Raw genomic sequence first — 25,807 nt, 5'->3', positions numbered from 1 at the left:
GTTATAGTCAGCCAGCTGAGTCACAGTGTGGTTGGTGTAGAGCCTGTGTGTTGTTATAGTCAGCCAGCTGAGTCACAGTGTGGTTGGTATAAAGCCTGTGTGTTGTTATAGTCAGCCAGCTGAGTCACAGTGTGGTTGGTATAAAGCCTGTGTGTTGTTATAGTCAGCCAGCTGAGTCACAGTGTGGTTGGTGTAGAGCCTGTGTGTTGTTATAGTCAGCCAGCTGAGTCACAGTGTGGTTGGTATAAAGCCTGTGTGTTGTTATAGTCAGCCAGCTGAGTCACAGTGTGGTTGGTATAAAGCCTGTGTGTTATAGTCAGCCAGCTGAGTCACAGTGTGGTTGGTATAGAGCCTGTGTGTTGTTATAGTCAGCCAGCTGAGTCACAGTGTGGTTGGAATAGAGCCTGTGTTGTTATAGTCAGCCAGCTGAGTCACAGTGTGGTTGGTATAGAGCCTGTGTGTTGTTATAGTCAGCCAGCTGAGTCACAGTGTGGTTGTTCTTAACTCTATTTTCTTAAAACTGCGTTGTTGGTTAAGGGTTTCACTGTAAGGTCTACTACACTTGTTGTATTCGGCGCATGTGACAAATACAATTTGATTTGATATAGAGCCGTGTGTTGTTGTTGTTGGGTTGTGGTCAGCTCAGGTCAATCTCTCACAGTGACGCATGCATGCATGCACGCACGCACACACACACACACACACAACATGATGTCAAAGTCAGCCTGGTGGAAAAAAACAACAAACAAACAAAGCAGGCTTGGGGTCAATTCAGGAAGTAACCCTGACCTTGAACCAATGGTCACAGACTTCTGATGCTAAGTATGTTATTACCTGAGTATTATGACAAATTGCGTCTATTTGCCCTGCATGAAGTATCCACTCATCAGAAGTAGCCATAGGGCCTAGCTATATATTATTGTATTTTACAAGACAGAACAGTGCTGGTGAAGAATAGACAGAGCCATGATACACTTTGATTGTGTAATGTTTACAGCCTTCAGCCTTAGAGCCATTTAAAACAGCTCATTTAATTAAGCGAATGTGATAAATGTTTTTATTTATTTTTTACATAGAGACACACAGACAGACACAAGCACGCACACTCCACAGCAGAGGTCTTCTCTGTGAGAACAAGCCCTGTGCTGGAATCTGGATAACATAATTGATGTGTTTTTGTTTTGTGTAGGGTTTGTCTAAACATGGTTGTTTTTCTGTCTTGGGAAACTAAAAAAAATTGTATTAGTTAGGTTTTAACACAAGGAACAAGCAAACCACACCCTACAGCACAATGATGACACATTCTACACTGTAAATCACCAATGTGCTGTCATTACTCAATGGTGCACTGTGCAGACATTGCATTGCCATTTCCTGGTTGTTAAAATTCTAATAGTTTGTCTAATTTCAATATATGTGACAAAACCAGCAATGTAAAATGTAGAGAATCATTGTACAAATCTAAACAGTTGTAATATATCTTGTCAATAACCAAAAACATTGTATTTTTAGCTGTTTTAAAGCTGGTGTACAAAACCTAAAGTAAAAGACGCAAGAACTCAACTTAAGAACGGGACGCCTAGAAATAGCGCACATAGAACAGATCTACCGCTTCTTAGACTTTCTTTCAATGAGAATGACAGATCTATAACTCACATTTCTATGTGAATTTGGTCAGGTCGACCAATAAGCAGTGGCGTAAAGTACTTCAGTAAAAATACTTTAAAGTACTACTTAAGTAGTTTTTTGGGGGGTATCTGTACTTTACTATTTATATTTATGGTAACTTTTACTTTACTACATTCCTAAAGAAAATAATGTACTTTTTACTCCATACATTTTCCCTGACACCCAAAAGTACTCGTTATGTTTTGAATGCTTAGCAGGACAGGAAAATGGTCCAATTCACACACTTATCATGAGAACATCTCTGGTCATCCCTACTGCCTCGGATCTGGCAAACACATTATTAAACACAAATGCTTAATTTGTAAAGTATGTCTGAGTGTTGGAGTGTGCCTGGCTAGCCACCTGGCTATCCATAAGTAAATTAAAAAAACAAGAAAATGGTGCCATCTGGTTTGCTTAATATAAGGAAGTTAAAATGATTTATACTTTTACTTTTGAATCTTAAGTACTTTAGTAGCAATTCCTTTTACCTTTTGATACTTAAGTATATTTAAAACCAAATACTTTTAGACTTTTACTCAAGTAGTATTTTACTGGGGGACTTTCACTTTTACTTTGAGTCATTTTCTATTAAGGTATCTTTTACTTTTACTCAAGTATGATAATTGAGTACTTTTTCCACCGCTGCCAAAAAGTGACATATTGCAGCTTTAATATGAATCAGAGTACAGTCACTAAGTGATTTTGTAGTCATTACTCAAACTGATAGAGTCACTGGGACCATGTAGACGGTCCAGATTTCAGTTCTATCAGCTTAAAACAAAAAATTTAAAAATGGAATGCCCTCATTAAGCCACGCCTCCAATATCATTTACCTGTGTTTCTTGCCTTTTCAAGTGAATTGTAGAGTTACCTCCCATCACTGTATTGTACTCCTGAGTGGGACAGCGGTCTAAGGAACTGCATCTTCGTCTATCTCTTCCCGTAGCCCATCACTAAGCATGTACTGTTTTCTGAACCACTACTGAATGGATACACAAAGAACAACTTACTGTGGGAATAAATATCACTGAATGACGAAAATACTGGAATAAAGTAGGCTAATGCCGTTGAAGGTACGTATCAAACTGTTGCTTACTGAAACTGCCAAAGTCATCCAATCGTTTAAATACATTTGAAGCAATAGCCTACCTGCGTGTGGTCAACTATATGTAGAGAAGTGCTGTAATAATGTAGATATGTAGTGGTGTTATAATGTACTGTAGATATGTAGTGGTGTTATAATGTAGATATGTAGTGGTGTTATAATGTAGATATGTAGTGGTGTTATAATGTAGATATGTAGTGGTGTTATAATGTAGATATGTAGTGGTGTTATAATGTAGATATGTAGTGGTGTAATAATGTAGATATGTAGTGGTGTTGTAGATATGTAGTGGTGTTATAATGTATTGTAGATATGTAGTGGTGTTGTAGATATGTAGTGGTGTTATAATGTACTGTAGATATGTAGTGGTGTTATAATGTACTGTAGATATGTAGTGGTGTTATAATGTAGATATGTAGTGGTGTAATAATGTAGATATGTAGTGGTGTTATAATGTACTGTAGATATGTAGTGGTGTAATAATGTAGATATGTAGTGGTGTAATAATGTAGATATGTAGTGGTGTTATAATGTACTGTAGATATGTAGTGGTGTTATAATGTACTGTAGATATGTAGTGGTGTTATAATGTAGATATATAGTGGTGTAATAATGTAGATATGTAGTGGTGTAATAATGTAGATATGTAGTGGTGTAATAATGTAGATATGTACTGGTGTTATAATGTAGATATGTAGTGGTGTTATAATGTACTGTAGATATGTAGTGGTGTAATAATGTAGATATGTAGTGGTGTTATAATGTACTGTAGATATGTAGTGGTGTTATAATGTAGATATGTAGTGGTGTTATAATGTAGATATGTAGTGGTGTTGTAGATATGTAGTGGTGTTATAATGTACTGTAGATATGTAGTGGTGTAATAATGTAGATATGTAGTGCTGTAATAATGTAGATATGTAGTGGTGTTGTAGATATGTAGTGGTGTTATAATGTACTGTAGATATGTAGGGGTGTTATAATGTACTGTAGATATGTAGTGTGTTATAATGTACTGTAGATATGTAGTGGTGTAATAATGTAGATATGTAGTGCTGTAATAATGTAGATATGTAGTGGTGTTGTAGATATGTAGGGGTGTTATAATGTAGATATGTAGGGGTGTTATAATGTAGATATGTAGGGGTGTTATAATGTACTGTAGATATGTAGTGGTGTTATAATGTAGATATGTAGTGGTGTTATAATGTATTGTAGATATGTAGTGGTGTTGTAGATATGTAGTGGTGTTGTAGATATGTAGTGGTGTTATAATGTATTGTAGATATGTAGTGGTGTTGTAGATATGTAGTGGTGTTATAATGTATTGTAGATATGTAGTGGTGTTATAATGTAGATATGTAGTGGTGTTATAATGTATTGTAGATATGTAGTGGTGTTATAATGTGTTGTAGATATGTAGTGGTGTTATAATGTATTGTAGATATGTAGTGGTGTTATAATGTGTTCTATGAGGTACTGTTTTTATTTTTTATTTTATGTGATGTAGCCTTAATCTTGTGTGGACCCCAGGAAGAGTAGCTGCTGCCTCGACAACAGCTAATAGGGATACTAATAAATACAACACTAAAATCTATTCGTTTGCTCACCTATCACTGATGAGAAACATTTAGCATGCTATAATGTAGCCTAAATCAAGTGTTCATCTGCCGTCGTGGCCAAAAGTTTTGAGAATGACACAAATATAAATTTTCACAAAGTTTGCTGCCTCAGTGTCTTTAGATATTTTTGTCAGATGTTACTATGGAATACTGAAGTATAATTACAAGCATTTCATAAGTGTCAAAGGCTTTTATTGACAATTACATGAAGTTGATGCAAAGAGTCAATATTTGCAGTGTTGACCCTTCTTTTTCAAGACCTCTGCAATCCGCCCTGGCATGCTGTCAATTAACTTCTGGGCCACATCCTGACTGATGGCAGCCTATTCTTGCATAATCAATGCTTGGACTTTGTCAGAATTTGTGGGGGGGGGGGGTTCCATCTGCCTCTTGAGGATTGACCACAAGTTCTCAATGGGATTAAGGTCTGGCGAGTTTCCTGGCCATGGACCCAAAATATCGATGTTTTGTTCCCCGAGCACTTTTGCCTTATGGCAAGGTGCTCCATCATGCTGGAAAAGGCATTGTTCGTCACCAAACTGTTCCTGGATGGTTGGGAGAAGTTGCTCTCGGAGGATGTGTTGGTACCATTCTTTATTCATGGCTGTGTTCTTAGGCAAAATTGTGAGTGAGCCCACTCCCTTGGCTGAGAAGCAACCCCACACATGAATGGTCTCAGGATGCTTTACTGTTGGCATGACACAGGACTGATGGTAGCGCTCACCTTGTCTTCTCCGGACAAGCTTTTTTCCGGATGCCCCAAACAATTGGAAAGGGGATTCATCAGAGAAAATGACTTTACCCCAGTCATCAGCAGTCCATCCCTGTACCTTTTGCAGAATATCAGTCTGTCCCTGATGTTTTTCCTGGAGAGAAGTGGCTTCTTTGCTGCCCTTCTTGAAACCAGGCCATCCTCCAAAAGTCTTCGCCTCACTGTGCGTGCAGATGCACTCACACCTGCCTGTTGCCATTCCCGAGCAAGCTCTGTACAGGTGGTGCCCCGATCCCGCAGCTGAATCAACTTTAGGAGACGGTCCTGGCCCTTGCTGGACTTTCTTGGACGCCCTGAAGCCTTCTTCACAACAATTGAACTGCTCTCCTTGAAGTTCTTGATGATCCGATAAATGGATGATTTAGGTGCAGTCTTACTGGCAGCAATATCCTTGCCTGTGAAGCCCTTTTTGTGCAAAGCAATGATGACGGCACGTGTTTCCTTGCACGTAATCATGTTGACAGAGGAAGAACAATGATTCCAAGCACCACCCTCCTTTTGAAGCTTCCAGTCTGTTATTCGAACTCAGTCAGCATGACAGAGTGAACTCCAGCCTTGTCCTCGTCAACACTCACACCTGTGTTACCGAGAGAATCACTGACATGATGTCAGCTGGTCCTTTTGTGGCAGGGCTGAAATGCAGTGGAAATGTTTTTGGGGGATTCAGTTCATTTGCATGGCAAAGAGGGACTTCGCAATTAATTGCAATTAATCTGATCACTCTTCATAACATTCTGGAGTATATGCAAATTGCCATCATACAAACTGAGGCAGCAGACTTTATGAAAATTTACATTTGTGTCATTCTCAAAACTTTTGGCCACGACTGTATCACTGATCAGATACATTTAGCATGCTAAAATGTAGCCTAAATCAAGAGTAGGCCTGTTATTTTGCTCGATCGCGTAAATGCAACTCCAAAAGCCCACGGAAGGTTGTGAAATATGAACAAGAGAAAATAGGATTGTTGTTATTTTCCTAATGGTATCGTGATGAAGACCCTACATCTGCTTCATAACAAAGTGGAGGGTAGGAAAGAGATGAAACCTGGATCAAAAAAGCTTGGGCTGTTTCAAAACATCACTTTTTTTTCAAATGTATATGACAGCAGTTCCACACCTTCCCATGACACAAGTTGTGTGGGAAAAATATTACGTGTTGACTGTGATCGGGGTGTTTCTTGTCTGTTTTTAATGAACAAAATAAATATCTATTCATTTCATGTGAACGGTATAGCCGTTGGTTACACGGACGCCGTGACAACAGGCCTAATTAAACTCAAAATATGATTTTCTATTATTTAAAAAAATAATAAAACATTTTAAAAAAACATTTTATTAGTCGTATAATGTTTCTTAAACTGCCTAAACAAATGAATAATGTAATCATTTTTTTGATGGTGGATTTATTAAACTAGACCTCCTCACCTACACCTCCTCACCACTACCTCCTCACCACTACCTCCTCACCTACACCTCCTCACCTACACCTCCTCACCTACACCTCCTCACCACTACCTCCTCACCACTACCTCCTCACCACTACCTCCTCACCTACACCTCCTCACCTACACCTCCTCACCACTACCTCCTCACCACTACCTCCTCACCACTACCTCCTCACCTACACCTCCTCACCTACACCTCCTCACCACTACCTCCTCACCTACACCTCCTCACCACTACCTCCTCACCTACACCTCCTCACCACTACCTCCTCACCTACACCTCCTCACCACTACCTCCTCACCTACACCTCCTCACCACTACCTCCTCACCTACACCTCCTCACCACTACCTCCTCACCTACACCTCCTCACCTACACCTCCTCACCACTACCTCCTCACCACTACCTCCTCACCTACACCTCCTCACCACTACCTCCTCACCACTACCTCCTCACCTACACCTCCTCACCACTACCTCCTCACCTACACCTCCTCACCACTACCTCCTCACCACTACCTCCTCACCTACACCTCCTCACCACTACCTCCTCACCACTACCTCCTCACCACTACCTCCTCACCACTACCTCCTCACCTACACCTCCTCACCTACACCTCCTCACCTACACCTCCTCACCTACACCTCCTCACCACTACCTCCTCACCTACACCTCCTCACCTACACCTCCTCACCACTACCTCCTCACCTACACCTCCTCACCTACACCTCCTCACCACTACCTCCTCACCTACACCTCCTCACCACTACCTCCTCACCACTACCCTCCTCACCACTACCTCCTCACCTACACCTCCTCACCACTACCTCCTCACCTACACCTCCTCACCTACACCTCCTCACCTACACCTCCTCACCTACACCTCCTCACCACTACCCTCCTCACCTACACCTCCTCACCTACACCTCCTCACCACTACCTCCTCACCTACACCTCCTCACCTACACCTCCTCACCACTACCTCCTCACCTACACCTCCTCACCACTACCTCCTCACCTACACCCTCCTCACCTACACCTCCTCACCACTACCTCCTCACCTACACCTCCTCACCTACACCTCCTCACCTACACCTCCTCACCACTACCTCCTCACCTACACCTCCTCACCTACACCTCCTCACCACTACCTCCTCACCTACACCTCCTCACCTACACCTCCTCACCTACACCTCCTCACCACTACCTCCTCACCTACACCTCCTCACCTACACCTCCTCACCTACACCTCCTCACCTACACCTCCTCACCTACACCTCCTCACCTACACCTCCTCACCACTACCTCCTCACCACTACCTCCTCACCTACACCTCCTCACCTACACCTCCTCACCTACACCTCCTCACCTACACCTCCTCACCGCTACCCTCCTCACCACTACCTCCTCACCTACACCTCCTCACCACTACCTCCTCACCACTACCTCCTCACCTACACCTCCTCACCTACACCTCCTCACCACTACCTCCTCACCACTACCTCCTCACCTACACCTCCTCACCACTACCTCCTCACCACTACCTCCTCACCTACACCTCCTCACCTACACCTCCTCACCTACACCTCCTCACCACTACCTCCTCACCTACACCTCCTCACCACTACCTCCTCACCACTACCTCCTCACCTACACCTCCTCACCTACACCTCCTCACCACTACCTCCTCACCACTACCTCCTCACCTACACCTCCTCACCTACACCTCCTCACCGCTACCTCCTCACCTACACCTCCTCACCGCTACCTCCTCACCTACACCTCCTCACCACTACCTCCTCACCTACACCTCCTCACCTACACCTCCTCACCTACACCTCCTCACCTACACCTCCTCACCACTACCTCCTCACCACTACCTCCTCACCACTACCTCCTCACCTACACCTCCTCACCACTACCTCCTCACCTACACCTCCTCACCTACACCTCCTCACCACTACCTCCTCACCACTACCTCCTCACCACTACCTCCTCACCTACACCTCCTCACCTACACCTCCTCACCTACACCTCCTCACCTACACCTCCACCTCCTCACCACTACCTCCTCACCTACACCTCCTCACCTACACCTCCTCACCACTACCTCCTCACCACTACCTCCTCACCTACACCTCCTCACCTACACCTCCTCACCTACACCTCCTCACCACTACCTCCTCACCTACACCTCCTCACCTACACCTCCTCACCGCTACCTCCTCACCGCTACCTCCTCACCACTACCTCCTCACCTACACCTCCTCACCACTACCTCCTCACCTACACCTCCTCACCTACACCTCCTCACCACTACCTCCTCACCACTACCTCCTCACCTACACCTCCTCACCTACACCTCCTCACCACTACCTCCTCACCACTACCTCCTCACCTACACCTCCTCACCTACACCTCCTCACCTACACCTCCTCACCACTACCTCCTCACCACTACCTCCTCACCTACACCTCCTCACCTACACCTCCTCACCGCTACCTCCTCACCGCTACCTCCTCACCACTACCTCCTCACCTACACCTCCTCACCACTACCTCCTCACCTACACCTCCTCACCTACACCTCCTCACCTACACCTCCTCACCTACACCTCCTCACCTACACCTCCTCACCACTACCTCCTCACCTACACCTCCTCACCTACACCTCCTCACCACTACCTCCTCACCACTACCTCCTCACCTACACCTCCTCACCTACACCTCCTCACCTACACCTCCTCACCTACACCTCCTCACCTACACCTCCTCACCGCTACCTCCTCACCACTACCTCCTCACCTACACCTCCTCACCACTACCTCCTCACCACTACCTCCTCACCTACACCTCCTCACCTACACCTCCTCACCACTACCTCCTCACCACTACCTCCTCACCACTACCTCCTCACCTACACCTCCTCACCGCTACCTCCTCACCTACACCTCCTCACCGCTACCTCCTCACCTACACCTCCTCACCACTACCTCCTCACCTACACCTCCTCACCTACACCTCCTCACCTACACCTCCTCACCTACACCTCCTCACCTACACCTCCTCACCACTACCTCCTCACCACTACCTCCTCACCACTACCTCCTCACCTACACCTCCTCACCACTACCTCCTCACCTACACCTCCTCACCTACACCTCCTCACCACTACCTCCTCACCACTACCTCCTCACCACTACCTCCTCACCACTACCTCCTCACCTACACCTCCTCACCTACACCTCCTCACCTACACCTCCTCACCTACACCTCCACCTCCTCACCACTACCTCCTCACCTACACCTCCTCACCACTACCTCCTCACCACTACCTCCTCACCTACACCTCCTCACCTACACCTCCTCACCTACACCTCCTCACCACTACCTCCTCACCACTACCTCCTCACCACTACCTCCTCACCACTACCTCCTCACCTACACCTCCTCACCTACACCTCCTCACCTACACCTCCTCACCTACACCTCCACCTCCTCACCACTACCTCCTCACCTACACCTCCTCACCACTACCTCCTCACCACTACCTCCTCACCTACACCTCCTCACCTACACCTCCTCACCTACACCTCCTCACCACTACCTCCTCACCTACACCTCCTCACCGCTACCTCCTCACCGCTACCTCCTCACCACTACCTCCTCACCTACACCTCCTCACCACTACCTCCTCACCTACACCTCCTCACCTACACCTCCTCACCACTACCTCCTCACCACTACCTCCTCACCTACACCTCCTCACCTACACCTCCTCACCTACACCTCCTCACCTACACCTCCTCACCACTACCTCCTCACCACTACCTCCTCACCTACACCTCCTCACCTACACCTCCTCACCACTACCTCCTCACCACTACCTCCTCACCTACACCTCCTCACCGCTACCTCCTCACCTACACCTCCTCACCACTACCTCCTCACCTACACCTCCTCACCTACACCTCCTCACCTACACCTCCTCACCTACACCTCCTCACCACTACCTCCTCACCACTACCTCCTCACCACTACCTCCTCACCACTACCTCCTCACCTACACCTCCTCACCACTACCTCCTCACCTACACCTCCTCACCTACACCTCCTCACCTACACCTCCTCACCTACACCTCCTCACCTACACCTCCTCACCACTACCTCCTCACCTACACCTCCTCACCTACACCTCCTCACCTACACCTCCTCACCACTACCTCCTCACCTACACCTCCTCACCACTACCTCCTCACCTACACCTCCTCACCACTACCTCCTCACCTACACCTCCTCACCACTACCTCCTCACCTACACCTCCTCACCTACACCTCCTCACCACTACCTCCTCACCACTACCTCCTCACCTACACCTCCTCACCACTACCTCCTCACCACTACCTCCGCTTGTCTCCAGCACGCCGACGTGCGTACGAGAGGTTTAAAAGGCGTAATCGCGGCAAGAATGTTGTAAAAAAATGGGCCTGTTTGTAAGGAAGCCATATAAACATGTTTGTTTTTTTCTCTCACAAAATTAGTAGACTGGGCCTTTAAATAGTCCTCTATTACCTGACCGACATAGCCGTCTGCAGCGCCAGCAGCCCCACACCCCCAAACTACTTCCTGTGGCTATTCCGGAAATCCCAATGTGAAAGCAGTGTAACCCATGTTGACAAGCCTCTGTCCTCTGCTCTGCTTTACCCTCTCTCTTCCCAGGCTGTCTGTCTCCAGAGCCAAATTGCTGTATAAACAGTTTGAGACAGCCAGCCACATATACACACACACACACACACACACACAGACACACACACACACACACACACACACACACACACACAGCCCCTAGCCTTTCGCCCACTTAACATAATATGTCATCTGTCTATCTGCTAACAGATAGACATTCCAGGACAGATAACATAGTTTCTTTTTCTCCTAATATGTCCGTCCAATAGAGTCTGTCTGTCAGACCCATAGGTCACCTGGGCATTTGTAACAAAAACAAAACTAAATCTAGACTATGTAACAGAGTTTATCTGAAATGAGATGACATGTCGCTGTGTTCTCATGACCCTAGCCAGATGTTCATGAAGCAAACATCCCAAATGGCACTCTATTCCCTATATAGTGTACACTACATGTGACCAGGGCCCATAGGGAATAGGGTGTACACTACTTGTGACCAGGGCCCATAGGGATGTGACCAGGGCCCATACGAGGCCATTTGGGATGCAGCCAGGAATTCTCAGTCTGGAATTTTCCCACTAAATGGTATAATGTCTCTTAACTGATGTCAGTCAACATTCAACCCTCTAAAACATAGGAAAATATTATGCTAGTGATGGTTAATCTGTGATTAGAATCATTGTGCAATGCTAATACATAAAAAATTGTAATTTCTGTTTCAAAATGAGATTGGGTTTGGCGGCGGTTGGGTTTCAATTTGTCCCAGTCAGTAGGCTGTGTCGTGTCCCAATCCATTAAGAATACTACTGTAGGAGCCAGGTAGGTAAGCAGCAGGTAATATTAGTAGTGATGGTTAATCCTAAAAGCTATTACGCGATGCTAATACAATAGCATTGTCATTTTCGTTGGAAATGGGGTTGGGTTCAATTTGTCACTCAGTGTATGGCCTGGTCCTGGTGGTATTACTATCCAAACAGTAGTAACTAATGGTCAACTAAAAGGGAAGGAACTGTTGATAATACTGTAGTAGAATGTACATTGTATTCGGAAAGTATTCAGACCCCTTGACTTTTTCCACATTTGGTTACGCTATAGCTTTTATTCTAAAATGGGTTAAATTGTTTTTTCCCCCTCATCAATCTACACACAATAGCCAATAATGACATCACAATACCCCATAATGACATCACAATACCCCATAATGACATCACAATACCCAATAATGACAAAGCAAAAACAGGTTTTTAGAATTTTTGGTAAATGTATAAATAAAAAAATAAAAAACGAAATATCACATTTACATAAATATTCAGACCCTTTACTCAGTACTTTGTTGAAGCGCCTTTGGCAGCGATTACAGGTTTGAGTCTTCTTGGGTATGACACTACAAGCTTGGCACACCTGTATTTGGGGAGTTTCATCCATTCTTCTCTGCAGATCCTCTCAAGCTTTGTCAGGTTGGATGGGGAGCGTCGCTGCACAGCTATTTTCAGGTCTCTCCAGAGATGGTCGATCGGGTTCAAGTCAAGTCTGGGCTCTGGCTGGGCCACTCAAGGACATTCAGAGACTTTTTTCCTGAAGCCCCTCCTGCGTTGTCTTGGCTGTGTGCTTAGGGTTGTTGTCCTGTTGGAAGGGGAACCTTCGCACCAGTCTGAGGTCCTGAGAGCTCTGGAGCATGTTTTCATCAAGCATCTCTCTGTACTTTGCTTCGTTCATCTTTCCGTCGATCCTGACTAGTCTCCCAGTCCCTGCTGCTGAAAAACATCCCCACAGCATGATGCTGCCACCAACATGCTTCACCATAGGGATGGTGCCAGGTTTCCTCCAGATGTGACGCTTGGCATTCAGGCCAAAGATTTTAATCTTTGTTTCATTAGACAAGAGAATCTTGTTTCTCATGGTCAGAGAGTCCTTTAGGTGCCTTTTGGCAAACTCCAAACGGGCTGTCATGTGCCTTTTACTGAGGAGTGGCTTCCGTCTGGCCACTCTACCGTAAAGGCCTGATTGGTGGAGTGCTGCAGAGATGGTTATCCTTCTGGAAGTTTCTCCCATCTCCACAGAGGAACTCTAGAGCTCTGTCGGTTCTTGGTCTCTGGGTTCTTGGTCACCTCCCTGACCAAGGCCTTTCTCTCCCAATTGCTCAGTTTGGCCGAGCTGCCAGCTCTAAGAAGAGTCTTGGTGGCTCCAAACTTCTTCCATGTAAGGATGTTGGCTGCCACTGTGTTCTTGGAGACCTTCAATGCTGTAGAAATGTTTTGGTACCCTTCCCCAGATCTGTGCCTCGACACAATCCTGTCTCGGAGCTCTACAGACAATTACTTCGACCTCATGGCTTGGTTTTTGCTCTGACATGCACTGTCAACTGTGGTACTTTATATAGACAGGTGTGTGCCTTTCCAAATCATGTCCAATCAATTGAATGTACCACAGGTAGACTCCAATCAAGTTGTAGAAACATCACAAGGATGATCAATGGAAACAGGATGCACCTGAGCTCAATTTGAGTCTCATAGCAAAGTGTGTGAATACTTATGTAAATAAGGTATTTCTGGTTTTGCGTTTTGTCATTATAGGGTATTGTGATGTCATTATGGGGTATTGTGATGTCATTATGGGGTATTGTGATGTCATTATGGGGTATTATGATGTCATTATGAGGTTTTGTGTGTAGATTAATAAGGATTCATTTTTTTCTGAATCCATTTTAGGATAAGGCTGTAACGTAACAAAATGTGGAAAAAGTCAAGGGGTCTGAATACTTTCTGAATGCTCTGTAGATCATTTCTATCGTAATTCGAGTTGGAAACAATACCATAGATAAAAGCCTGTAGCACGCACACACACATTCTTGTGCAGCTAACCTTGTGGGGACATACAATTCAGTCCCATTAAAAATGATATTTTCTATAACCCCTAACCCTAATCTGTACCCTAACCCTAACCTAACCTTAACTCTAACTCTAGCTCCTAACCTTAACCCAAAAACCTAACCTTAACCCTAACCCTAAAACTAACCCTAGCTCTTAACCCTAACCCTTAACCTAATTCTAACCCTTAACCTAATCCTAATCCTAACCCTTAACCTAATCCTAACCCTTAACCTAATTCTAACCCTTAACCTAATCCTAACCCTTAACCTAATACTAACTTTACCCCTAAACCCCCTAGAAACAGTAGTTGGTCACGTTTTCTTTGTTTAGTATTATTTTGGAGACTTCTGGTCCCCACAAGAATAGTCAACACACACAACACAGCACAGCACAGCGCAGCACAGTATCGTCCTTCCTCAGCTGTAGGCTATCTTCAGTATGTCTCTTGCAGTCAACTGAATTAGTGTTAGATCTCCCATCAGAGGATGTTACTAAGCCTCAACTTCCACACTGATACTGACAGGAGGACATTAGGTCAACTCACCATTCACTGTTTCCCACTATACTACCACGGAATGTTTTATAAACCACATACAAACCACTTCCATCATGTCGTACAACCTTTGGTAGACGGGGAATTAGAGGTCGGTTAAATCATTACAATTGTGACGACAATAAAGTGTGTGTAGCGTTCGGAGTCATAACCAAAAGAGAAAAAGGCAAGACGGCTCCACCTTTCATCCATGTGTATTTGACTGTACCTGGACGACCTGAATGACTGTACCTGGACGACCTGAATGACTGCCCCTGGACGACCTGAATGACTGTCCCTGGACGACCTGAATGACTGTCCCTGGACGACCTGAATGACTGTACCTGGACGACCTGAATGACTGTCCCTGAATGACTGTCCCTGGACGACCTGAATGACTGTCCCTGAATGACTGTCCCTGGACGACCTGAATGACTGTCCCTGAATGACTGTCCCTGGACGACCTGAATGACTGTCCCTGAATGACTGTCCCTGGACGACCTGAATGACTGTCCCTGGATGACCTGAATGACTGTACCTGGACGACCTGAATGACTGTACCTGGACGACCTGAATGACTGTCCCTGAATGACTGTCCCTGGACGACCTGAATGACTGTACCTGGACGACCTGAATGACTGTCCCTGGACGACCTGAATGACTGTCCCTGGACGACCTGAATGACTGTACCTGGACGTCCTGAATGACTGTCCCTGGACGACCTGAATGACTGTCCCTGAATGACCTGAATGACTGTCCCTGGACGACCTGAATGACTGTCCCTGGACGACCTGAATGACTGTCCCTGGACGACCTGAATGACTGTCCCTGAATGACTGTCCCTGGACGACCTGAATGACTGTACCTGGACAACCTGAATGACTGTCCCTGGATGACCTGAATGACTGTCCCTGGATGACCTGAATGACTGTCCCTGGACGACCTGAATGACTGTACCTAGACGACCTGAATGACTGTCCCTGGACGACCTGAATGACTGTCCCTGAATGACTGTCCCTGGACGACCTGAATGACTGTACCTGAACACCCCAACCCGTACAGCAGTGTTAGTGTCATATTGCACCTGGTGTCAAGAAGCCTGGAATGTATTCATCGGACCAAGCAATCAGCAACCAGTAAAGTTTATAGTAACAGTCGTAGATCACCAATCAGCATCGAGGGCACAGTACTGATTTAAGCTAACGGGCTACAGTAACAGCACTGATAGAGCTAGTCTAGTGCTACACAGCAGGGGTTTTAGGGCACCAAATCAACTACTAAGGCAGAGTGAAGCTAGCAGCTACCACTCCAGCCCTAACAGCACTTCATAAAGCTAGCGCCGCAATAAAGGCTAGCTTAAGGATTTAAAAGTATTTAAAGCTAAAGCCCTTGGACGGTGATGTCACAGCCCTGACTGACGACTGCCTCCCCCTGAAACCTTGAACAAAGATCAGCACATTGATCCTCAGTCAGCTCAGTACCTCTGATTAAAAACAACAGAGAGAGAGAGAGAGAGGGTAGAGGAGGGTGAGGGGGGATGGAGAGTGAAGGGGAGACAGGGAGAGAGGCAAAGATGGAAGGGGGAGGGACAGAGGGAGGGAGAGAGGGTGGATGAGGGGGAGGGGGGATGGAGAGTGAAGGGGAGACAGTGAGAGAAGAGGGAGGGAGGGAGAGAGAGAGAGAGAGGGTGGAGGAGGGGGAGGGGGGATGGAGAGTGAAGGGGAGACAGTGAGATAGAAGAGGGAGGGAGGGAGAGAGAGAGAGAGAGGGTGGAGGAGGGGAAGGGGGAATGAGGGAGGGAAAGAGAGTGAAGGGGAGACAGGGAAAGAGGCAAAGATAAAAGAGGGAGGGAGAGAGAGGGTGGAGGAGGGGGGATGAGGGAGGGAAAGAGAGTGAAGGGGAGAGGAGGGAGAGAGAGAGAGAGAGAGAGATTACAGAGGGATGTCTTAGGGTTACAGCTATATATACTACCGGTCAAACATTTTTGAACTCATTCAAGGGTTTTTCTTTATTTTTACTGTTTTCTACATTGTAGAATAGTAGTGAAGACATCAAAACTATGAAATAACAGATATGGAATCATGTAGTAACCAAAAAAGTGTTAAACAATTCAAAATATATTTTATATCAGATTCTTCAAATAGCCACCCTTTGCCTTGATGACAGCTTTGCACACTCTTGGCATTCTCTCAACCAGCTTCACCTGGAATGGTTTTCCAACAGTCTTGAAGGAGTTCCCACATACAGTAATTGGTTTAGAGTTTGCTTTGATATTTCAGCCTGCGTTTTGTGATTGCGTTTTGTGTGGGGTGGACAAAATCAATTTGCGCACGATGTTGCACTGGCGCGGACGGTTTGGGTACGGTGTTACTCAGTTGCTCTGTAGCTCAGTTGGAAGAGCATGGTGTTTGCAACACCAGGGTTGTGGGTTCGATTCCCACGGGGGGCCAGCACAGAAAATAATGTATGAAATGAAATGTATGCATTCACTACTGTAAGTCGCTCTGGTTAAGGGCGTCTGCTAAATGACTAAAATGTAAATGAAGGAAACTGCTCAGGGATTTCACCATGAGGCCAATGGTGACTTTAAAACCCTTACAGAGTTTAATGGCTGCGATAGGAGAAACCTGAGGATGGATCAACAACATTGTAGTTACACCAGAATTCTAACCTAAATGACAGAGTGAAAAGAAGTAAGCCATTAATGTTTAATGCTTTTCGACCTGTCCCCAAATGTATGTAATTGGTTCAGAGTAGAGGTTGACCAATTAATCAGCATGGCCAATTAATTATGGCCGATTTCAAGTTTTCATAACAATCGGTAATCGGCATTTTCTTTATGCCGATTATGACCGATTACATTGCAATCCACAAGGAGACTGAGTGGCAGACTGACCACCTGTTACACAAGTGCAGCATCAAAAGGACCTTGTAGCTGCAAGGAGCCAAGGAAAGTATCTAGCTAGCATTAAACGTATCTTATAAAAAACTATCAATCTTCACATAATCACTAGTTAACTACACACGGTTGATGATATTACTAGTTTAACTAGCTTGTCCTGCGTTGCATATAATCAAAGCGGTGCCTGTTAATTTATCATCAAATCACAGCCTACTTCAACTTGATGATTTAACAAAAGCGCATTCGCGAAAAAAACCACAATCGTTGCACAAATGTACCTAACCATAAACATCAATGCCTTTCTTAAAATCAATACACACAATTATATTTTTTTTAAACCTGCATATTTAGTTAAAATAAATTCATGTTAGCGGGCAATATTAACGAGGGAAATTGTCACTTCTCTTGCGTTCAGTGCAAGCAGAGTCAGGGTATAGGCAGCAGTTTGGGCCGCCTGGCTCGTTGCGAACTGTGTGAAGACCATTTCCTCCTAACAAAGACCGTAATTAATTTGTCCGAATTATACATAATTATGACATAACATTGAAGGTTGTGCAATGTAACAGGAATATTTAGACTTAGGGATGCCACCCGTTAGATAAAATACGGAACGGTTCCGCATTTGACTGAAAGAATAAACATTTTGTTTTCAGAAGAGAGTTTCCGGACTTGACCTAAGGCTGGTATTTCTGTGTGTATATTATAATTAAGTCTATGATTTGATATTTGATAGAGCAGTCTGACTGAGCGGTGGTAGGCAGCAGCAGGCTCGTAAGCATTTACTCAAACAGCACTTTACTGAGTTTGCCAGCAGCTCTTAGCAATGCTTGAAGTACAGCGCTGTTTATGACTTCAAGCCTATCAACTCCTGAGATTAGGCTGGCAATACTAAAGTGCCTATTAGAACATCCAATAGTCAAAGGTATATGAAATACAAATGGTATAGAGAGAAATAGTCCTATAATTCCTATAATAACTACAACCTAAAACTTCTTAACTGGGAATATTGAAGACTCATGTTAAAAGGAACCACCAGCTTTCATATGTTCTCATGTTCTGAGCAAGGAACTTAAACATTAGCTTTTTTACATGGCACATATTGCACTTTTACTTTCTTCTCCAACACTGTGTTTTTGCTTTATTTAAACCAAATTGAACATGTTTCATTATTTATTTGAAACTAAATAGATTTTATTTCTGTATTATACTAAGTTAAAATAAAAGTGTTCATTGTTCATTCAGTATTGTTTTAATTGTCATTATTACAAATATATATATATATATATATATATATATATATATATACAAATCGGACGATTAATTGGTATCGGCTTTTTTTGGTCCTCCAATAATCGGTATCGTCGTTGAAAAATCATAATCGGTCGACCTCTAGTTATTACACATTGATTACACTATCACTCGCATTTTATGTCACAGCGATTCATCGATACGTATGCTATGATGCTGGTAAAGTGGTCTCGCGTACCTACAATGCTGGTCATAAAAAAAGCTAGCGAGCTCATAGATGCAAACAATGTTCTTCCCCCAAAACATAGCAAAACGACATAATCTGTTTCAGTAGCTATAGTTAGCTAGCTAATTTATAAAACAGTTCTTATTTGATGTGAAGCTAGCCACAATTAGGATTAGCCACAATAGTGGACTTTGCGGTTAGCCTTCAAAATAAAAGTATGGCATAATTCTACTATTTGTATTCATTTGTAGCACTGTCAATTACATGCTTTTATTTTGAAGGCAAACTGCAAATTCCACGATTGTGCCTAATCCTTAATGTAGCCAGCTACCAAGTTCCGTCGAGCCTCACTAGCCAGATGAAGCTAGCTGGCTGCATATAATGTTAGCTTTGGGCAACAGGGTTAAGTAGCTGGCTAGCTATTTATTTTCATGAACTGAAGTTCAATTTCAATAGGCGAACAACAAGTGGCAACCTAGCTAATAATTACTCACAAGCATTCCTAAATCATTGCTAAAAATAATGAAAATGACTGCAGTTTCTACTGGTCATTGTTTTCAAATGACTGCTGGACTTGTTGACTGCTTGATCCACACAGCAGACATTGTGGTCTAGGTTAGGAATGCTGTGTTGCACGTGTAGAGCAACATTTTCCGTGGCGTCATTACGTCATGTACCTACGTTATGTAGGTATGCACGGGCGCTTTGACATCGGTGTTAAACAAGACATCGGGCCGATACCGATGTTGGCAATTTTAGCTAATATCGTCCGATTCTAATGTGTTCCACGATATATCGTGCATCCCTATTTACCACCTGTCCCAAACAAACGTTACAAAATTCTAGAATTAATAAGCAGCCTGCTGTGTCAAGCTACCCAGCTGTAATAAGAGGTCTGCTGCCTCAAGCTACCCAGCTGTAATAAGAGGGCTGCTGCCTCAAGCTACCCAGCTGTAATATAAGGACTGTCTCAAGCTACCCAGCTGTAATAAGAGGACTGCCTCAAGCTACCCAGCTGTAATACCAGGGCTGCTGCCTCAAGCTACCCAGCTGTAATACCAGGGCTGCTGCCTCAAGCTACCCAGCTGTAATAAGAGAAGTGCCTCCTATTTCAATGTTCTTTTTTCTCACGTAGAGAGATTAACATCTGGTTTGAGTCTCTCCCTCTCTCCCCTGCATTTAGACTAAATGCAGGACCCAAAAACCACCAGACAGTACTGGTTAGGGGATTGAGAGGGAGAGGGGAATGAGAGGGAGAGAGGGAATGAGAGGGATGAGGGGAGAGATGGAGAGGGGGAGAAGGGATATTGATGGAGAGAGGGGGTGGAAGAGTTGGGGAGGATGGAGAGGGAGGGAGAGAGAGGGGGGAGGATGGAGAGAGGGGGAAGGATGGAGAGAGGGGGGAGGATGGAGAGGGAGGGAGAGAGGGGGGAGGATGGAGAGAGGGGGAAGGATGGAGAGGGGGGGAGGATGGAGAGGGAGGGAGAGAGGGGGGAGGATGGAGAGAGGGGGAAGGATGGAGAGAGGGGGGAGGATGGAGAGAGGGGGAAGGATGGAGAGAGGGGGGAGGATGGAGAGAGGGGGGAGGATGGAGAGAGGGGGGAGGATGGAGAGAGAGGGAGAGAGAGGGTTAAGGATGGAGAGAGGGGGGAGGATGGAGAGAGGGGAGGATGGAGAGAGGGGGGAGGATGGAGAGAGAGGGGAGGATGGAGAGAGAGGGGAGGATGGAGAGAGAGAGAACTTTTATTTATTATCTATTTTAATTTGCTTTGGTAATGTAAACATTTGTTTCCCATGCCAATAAATCCCCTTAAATTGAATTGAGAGAGAGACAGAGAGATAGAGAGAGACACGCAGAGAGAGAGACACGCAGAGAGAGAGACACGCAGAGAGAGAGACACGCAGAGAGAGAGACACGCAGAGAGAGAGACACGCAGAGAGAGAGACACGCAGAGAGAGAGACACGCAAAGAGAGAGACACGCAGAGAGAGAGACACGCAGAGAGAGAGACACGCAGAGAGAGAGACACGCAGAGAGAGAGACACGCAGAGAGAGAGACACGCCGAGAGAGAGCCACGCCGAGAGAGAGCCACGCCGAGAGAGAGCCACGCAGAGAGAGAGAGAGAGCCACGCAGAGAGAGAGAGAGAGCCACGCAGAGAGAGAAAGAGAGCCACGCAGAGAGAGAAAGAGAGCCACGCAGAGAGAGAAAGAGAGCCACGCAGAGAGAGAGCCACGCAGAGAGAGAGAGAGAGCCACGCAGAGAGAGAGAGAGAGCCACGCAGAGAGAGAAAGAGAGCCACGCAGAGAGAGAAAGAGAGCCACGCAGAGAGAGAAAGAGAGCCACGCAGAGAGAGAAAGAGAGCCACGCAGAGAGAGAGAGAGAGCCACGCCGAGAGAGAGCCACGCCGAGAGAGAGAGAGAGCCACGCCGAGAGAGAGAGAGAGCCACGCCGAGAGAGAGAGAGCCACGCCGAGAGAGAGAGAGCCACGCAGAGAGAGAGAGAGCCAGGCAGAGAGAGAGAGAGCCACGCAGAGAGAGAGAGAGCCACGCAGAGAGAGAGAGAGCCACGCAGAGAGAGAGAGAGCCACGCAGAGAGAGAGAGAGCCACGCAGAGAGAGAGAGAGCCACGCAGAGAGAGAGAGAGAGAGCCACGCAGAGAGAGAGAGAGCCACGCAGAGAGAGAGAGAGCCACGCAGAGAGAGAGAGAGCCACGCAGAGAGAGAGAGAGCCACGCAGAGAGAGAGAGAGCCACGCAGAGAGAGAGAGAGAGCCACGCAGAGAGAGAGAGAGCCAGGCAGAGAGAGAGCCAGGCAGAGAGAGAGAGCGAGCCAGGCAGAGAGAGAGAGAGCCAGGCAGAGAGAGAGCCACGCAGAGAGAGAGAGAGCCAGGCAGAGAGAGCCACGCCGAGAGAGACACTGGCTCTACTGTTCTTATGTAACTTCAGTTGAGATGATAATCGCTGTGACATCAGCATCATCAGCACTCCCACAGATTTCTGCTCAAATCTAAACTTTTCCCATTCAGCGTTTTCTTATCCACTTACGCGGCTCTTATGTGGTTTGAATTACGGCTATAAACATTCAGAGTCCTTGTATATAGGCCACATGTACACTACACAGTATGTGGACACCTGCTCATCGAACATCTCATTTCAATATCATGGTTGCTATAACAGCCTCCACTCTTCTGGGAAGGCTTTCCACTAGATGTTGGAACATTCTTGCGGAGACTTGCTTCCATTCAGCCACAAGAGCATTAGTGAGCTCGGGCACTGATGTTGGGCGATTAGGCCTGGCTCGCAGTCGGCGTTTCAATTCATCCCAATGGTGTTCAGTGGAGTTGAGGTCAGGGCTATGTGCAGGTCAGTCAAGTTCTTCCACACCGATCTCAATAAACCATTTCTGTATTGACCTCGCTTTGTGCACGGGGACATTGTCATGCTGAAACAGGAAAGGGCCTTCCACAAACTGTTTCCACAAAGTTGGAAGCACAGAATCGTCTAGAATGTTATTGTATGCTGTAGCGTTAAGATTTCCCTTAAGCCCCCCAGTTTGTCTATGGAGATTGCATGGCTGTATGCTCGAGTTTATACACCTGTCAGCAATGGGTGAGACTGAAATAGCTGAATCCACTCGTTTGAAGGGGTGTCCACATACTAATGGCCATGTAGTGTAACATAATACAGCTTGAAAGCTCGACCATCTTCTCACAGTGTTAGTGAATGAAAACAGATTTGTGACCAAAGACAGAGGAGCGAGATCTATGGTGGAATAATAAAGGTGAGAAAGGTGAAAGTGACAGACTGAAGACAGTGATCACTGGTTGAAACGCTGCATGCGTTTCATCACAGTAACAAAGGCTTGGATTCAGCCACTCTTATTAGCAGTTTTTGTTTACTATGATGATTGGTGACTGTTGGGACTGGAAACTGGGGAGTCGCTTGTGTCTGTGTTTCATGACTAACTGTACTTCTCTCTCTCTCTCTTTCACCCTCCTTCCCTCTCTCTTGCCTCCCTCCTTCCCTCTTTCTCCCTCCCTCCTTCCCTCTTTCTCTCTCTCTCTCCCTCCATCCTTCCTTCTCTCTCTCCTTCCTTCCCTCTCTCTTGCCTCCCTCCTTCCCTCTCTCTTGCCTCCCTCCTTCCCTCTCTCTTGCCTCCCTCCTTCCCTCTCTCTTGCCTCCCTCCTTCCCTCTCTCTTTCTCCTTCCCTCTCTCTTTCTCCTTCCCTCTCTCTTGCCTCCCTCCTTCCCTCTCGCTCTCTCCTTCCTTCCCTCTCTCTTGCCTCCCTCCTTCCCTCTCTCTTGCCTCCCTCCTTCCCTCTCTCTTGCCTCCCTCCTTCCCTCTCTCTTGCCTCCCTCCTTCCCTCTCTCTTGCCTCCCTCCTTCCCTCTCTCTTGCCTCCCTCCTTCCCTCTCTCTTGCCTCCCTCCTTCCCTCTCGCTCTCTCCATCCTTCCCTCTCTCTTTCTCCCTCCTTCACTCTCTCTCGCTCTCTCCATCCTTCCCTCTCTCTTGCCTCCCTCCTTCCCTCTTTCTCCCTCCCTCCTTCCCTCTTTCTCTCTCTCTCCCTCCATCCTTCCTTCTCTCTCTCCTTCCTTCCCTCTCTTGCCTCCCTCCTTCCCTCTTTCTCCCTCCCTCCTTCCCTCTTTCTCTCTCTCTCCCTCCATCCTTCCTTCTCTCTCTCCTTCCTTCCCTCTCTCTTGCCTCCCTCCTTCCCTCTCTCTTGCCTCCCTCCTTCCCTCTCTCTTGCCTCCCTCCTTCCCTCTCTCCCGCTTGCCTCCCTCCTTCCCCCTCTTATGCCTCCCTCCTTCCCTCTCTCTTGCCTCCCTCCTTCCCTCTTACTCCCTCATTCCCTCTCTCTCTCTCTCTCTCTCTCTCTCTCTTTCTCTCTCTCTCTCTCTCCATCCTTCCCTCTCTCTTTCTCCCTCCTTCCCTCTCTCTCCCTCCTTCCCTCTCTCTCTCTTGCTTCCCTCCCCCTCATCCCTCCCCCACTCCCCCTTCCTCTCCCCTACAGTCGGACTCGGAACCTGTCGGGCTCTCCCAGACCTCGCCCTGTGAAGAAGGTCCACTTCATCAAGAACATGAGACAGTACGACACGCAAGGCAGCAGGTGTGAACATACTCATTTCAAGAGCCCTACTCCTCGAGGCTGCCCTTCCTGAAGCATTTCCTCCTTCTCCCACAGAACTTCCTGTGTTTGGAGGAAGAAAATGGCGACAGTGTCCTTTATCCTTTAAAATACACTGTCTCTGTGTCTTCTGTCCAACCCAGAGGTGCTTGAACAAAGATCCAGTTCAGGGTTTTGATGAGGACTAGGCCTTATATACGCTGCAATACCATTCATTAACATGATCAAAGTCTACTGTAACTGTCACACAGTAGGCCTTTAATACCAATGAGGAATATGCACGTAACTGCCAAAATAAAGGAAACACCAACATGAAGTGTCTTTATAGGGCGTTGGGCCATCACCAACCAGAACAGCTTCAATGCACCTTGGCGTAGATTCTACTAGTGTCTGGAACGCCATTGGTTTGGAACTCTATGGCCAAAAATAATGGCCTGCCTAGCATTTTATACATGACCAGAAGCATTATGGGATGTTAATTGATTAATTATCTCAGAAACACGCAGGTGTAGAAGCGCCTTCCTTCAATACACTTTTGTATCCCTCATTTACTCAGGTGTTTCCATAATGTCGACAGTTAACCTGTACATCCATGTTAATACTAAAGAGAAAAAAACACACGTCCTTTGGTCCCAGAGATGCTGAATGTCTTTCTCGTTTTGACTTTGGTTTCTTAGGTCAGGTCACGGTTAAGCATAGTAAAGCGTGAATCCACTAGTTACCTGGCTAACCCTTCAGACAGAGGACCTATATGATCACCTGTTACCTCGCTCTGTTCTACTGCTGGGTCTACTATTAAATCAGTCTAGTGGGTCGTCGCCGTTTGGTGATCAGGCCTAACACCGTTGTTTTCGTCAGGAGGGTACTGAGCACGCACCCCTGAGGGACCCCCTGTGTTGAGGATCAGCGTGGCAGATGTGTCGTTACCTACCCTTATCACCTGGGGACATCCTGTCAGGAAGTCCAGGATCCAGTTGCAGAGGGAGGTGTTTAGTCACTGCTGCAGGCTATTATTATGGTTTTAAAGAGTATCCTGTCACTGTTATACACTGCCTGGCATGTCATTGCTTGGCTTGAACAAAACAAAATATGGACTTATAACAGTGGTTCCCACACTCCCAATCAACAGAACACAATTCTTAGAGTAGTTCGTTGCTGTGCCTCTCACGTTCCATTTTACATTTACATTTTAGTCATTTAGCAGATGCTCTTATCCAGAGCGACTTACAGTAGTGAATGCATACATTTCATTTCATGCACTTTTTTTTTTTGTACTAGCCCCCCGTGGGAATCGAACCCACAACCCTGGCGTTGCACACACCATGCTCTACCAACTGAGCCACAGGAAAGGCTCGTCCCGGCAGCGTTGGGATCAATTCCATTTCAGTTCAGTCAATTCAGGTAGCGAACTGAAAATTCAAATTTCAGTTTTCGACCCACAACCCTATGGAAATCTAGTTCAATCTAATTCAATCTTAAATTCCAATGGGTAAATTTATAAATATGATGTTTGCTGCAATTCCTTTTCCTAAATGGAAAATCGTTTTTTTTTGTTTTTTTTTGTGACAAAATTCTCATTCAAAGTAATACATTGCATTATAA

The 25,807-nt window shown here is 46.0% G+C and overlaps 1 protein-coding gene across 1 annotated transcript in view; it reads left to right on the top strand.

Annotated features, from left to right (window-relative positions):
- The window catches only part of LOC115183930 (CDK5 and ABL1 enzyme substrate 2), a 65,125-nt gene that overhangs the window by 14,307 nt on the left and 25,011 nt on the right, over positions 1-25,807 (top strand). The window contains exon 2 of the mRNA XM_029744907.1: positions 24,092-24,187. Coding sequence (XP_029600767.1) covers positions 24,092-24,187 — 96 coding nt within the window. The remainder of the gene's footprint in view (positions 1-24,091; positions 24,188-25,807) is intronic.

This window comes from Salmo trutta, unplaced genomic scaffold, assembly GCF_901001165.1.
Source record: "Salmo trutta unplaced genomic scaffold, fSalTru1.1, whole genome shotgun sequence".
NCBI lineage: Eukaryota > Metazoa > Chordata > Actinopteri > Salmoniformes > Salmonidae > Salmo > Salmo trutta.
This window is presented reverse-complemented; position numbering and strand designations above follow the sequence as displayed.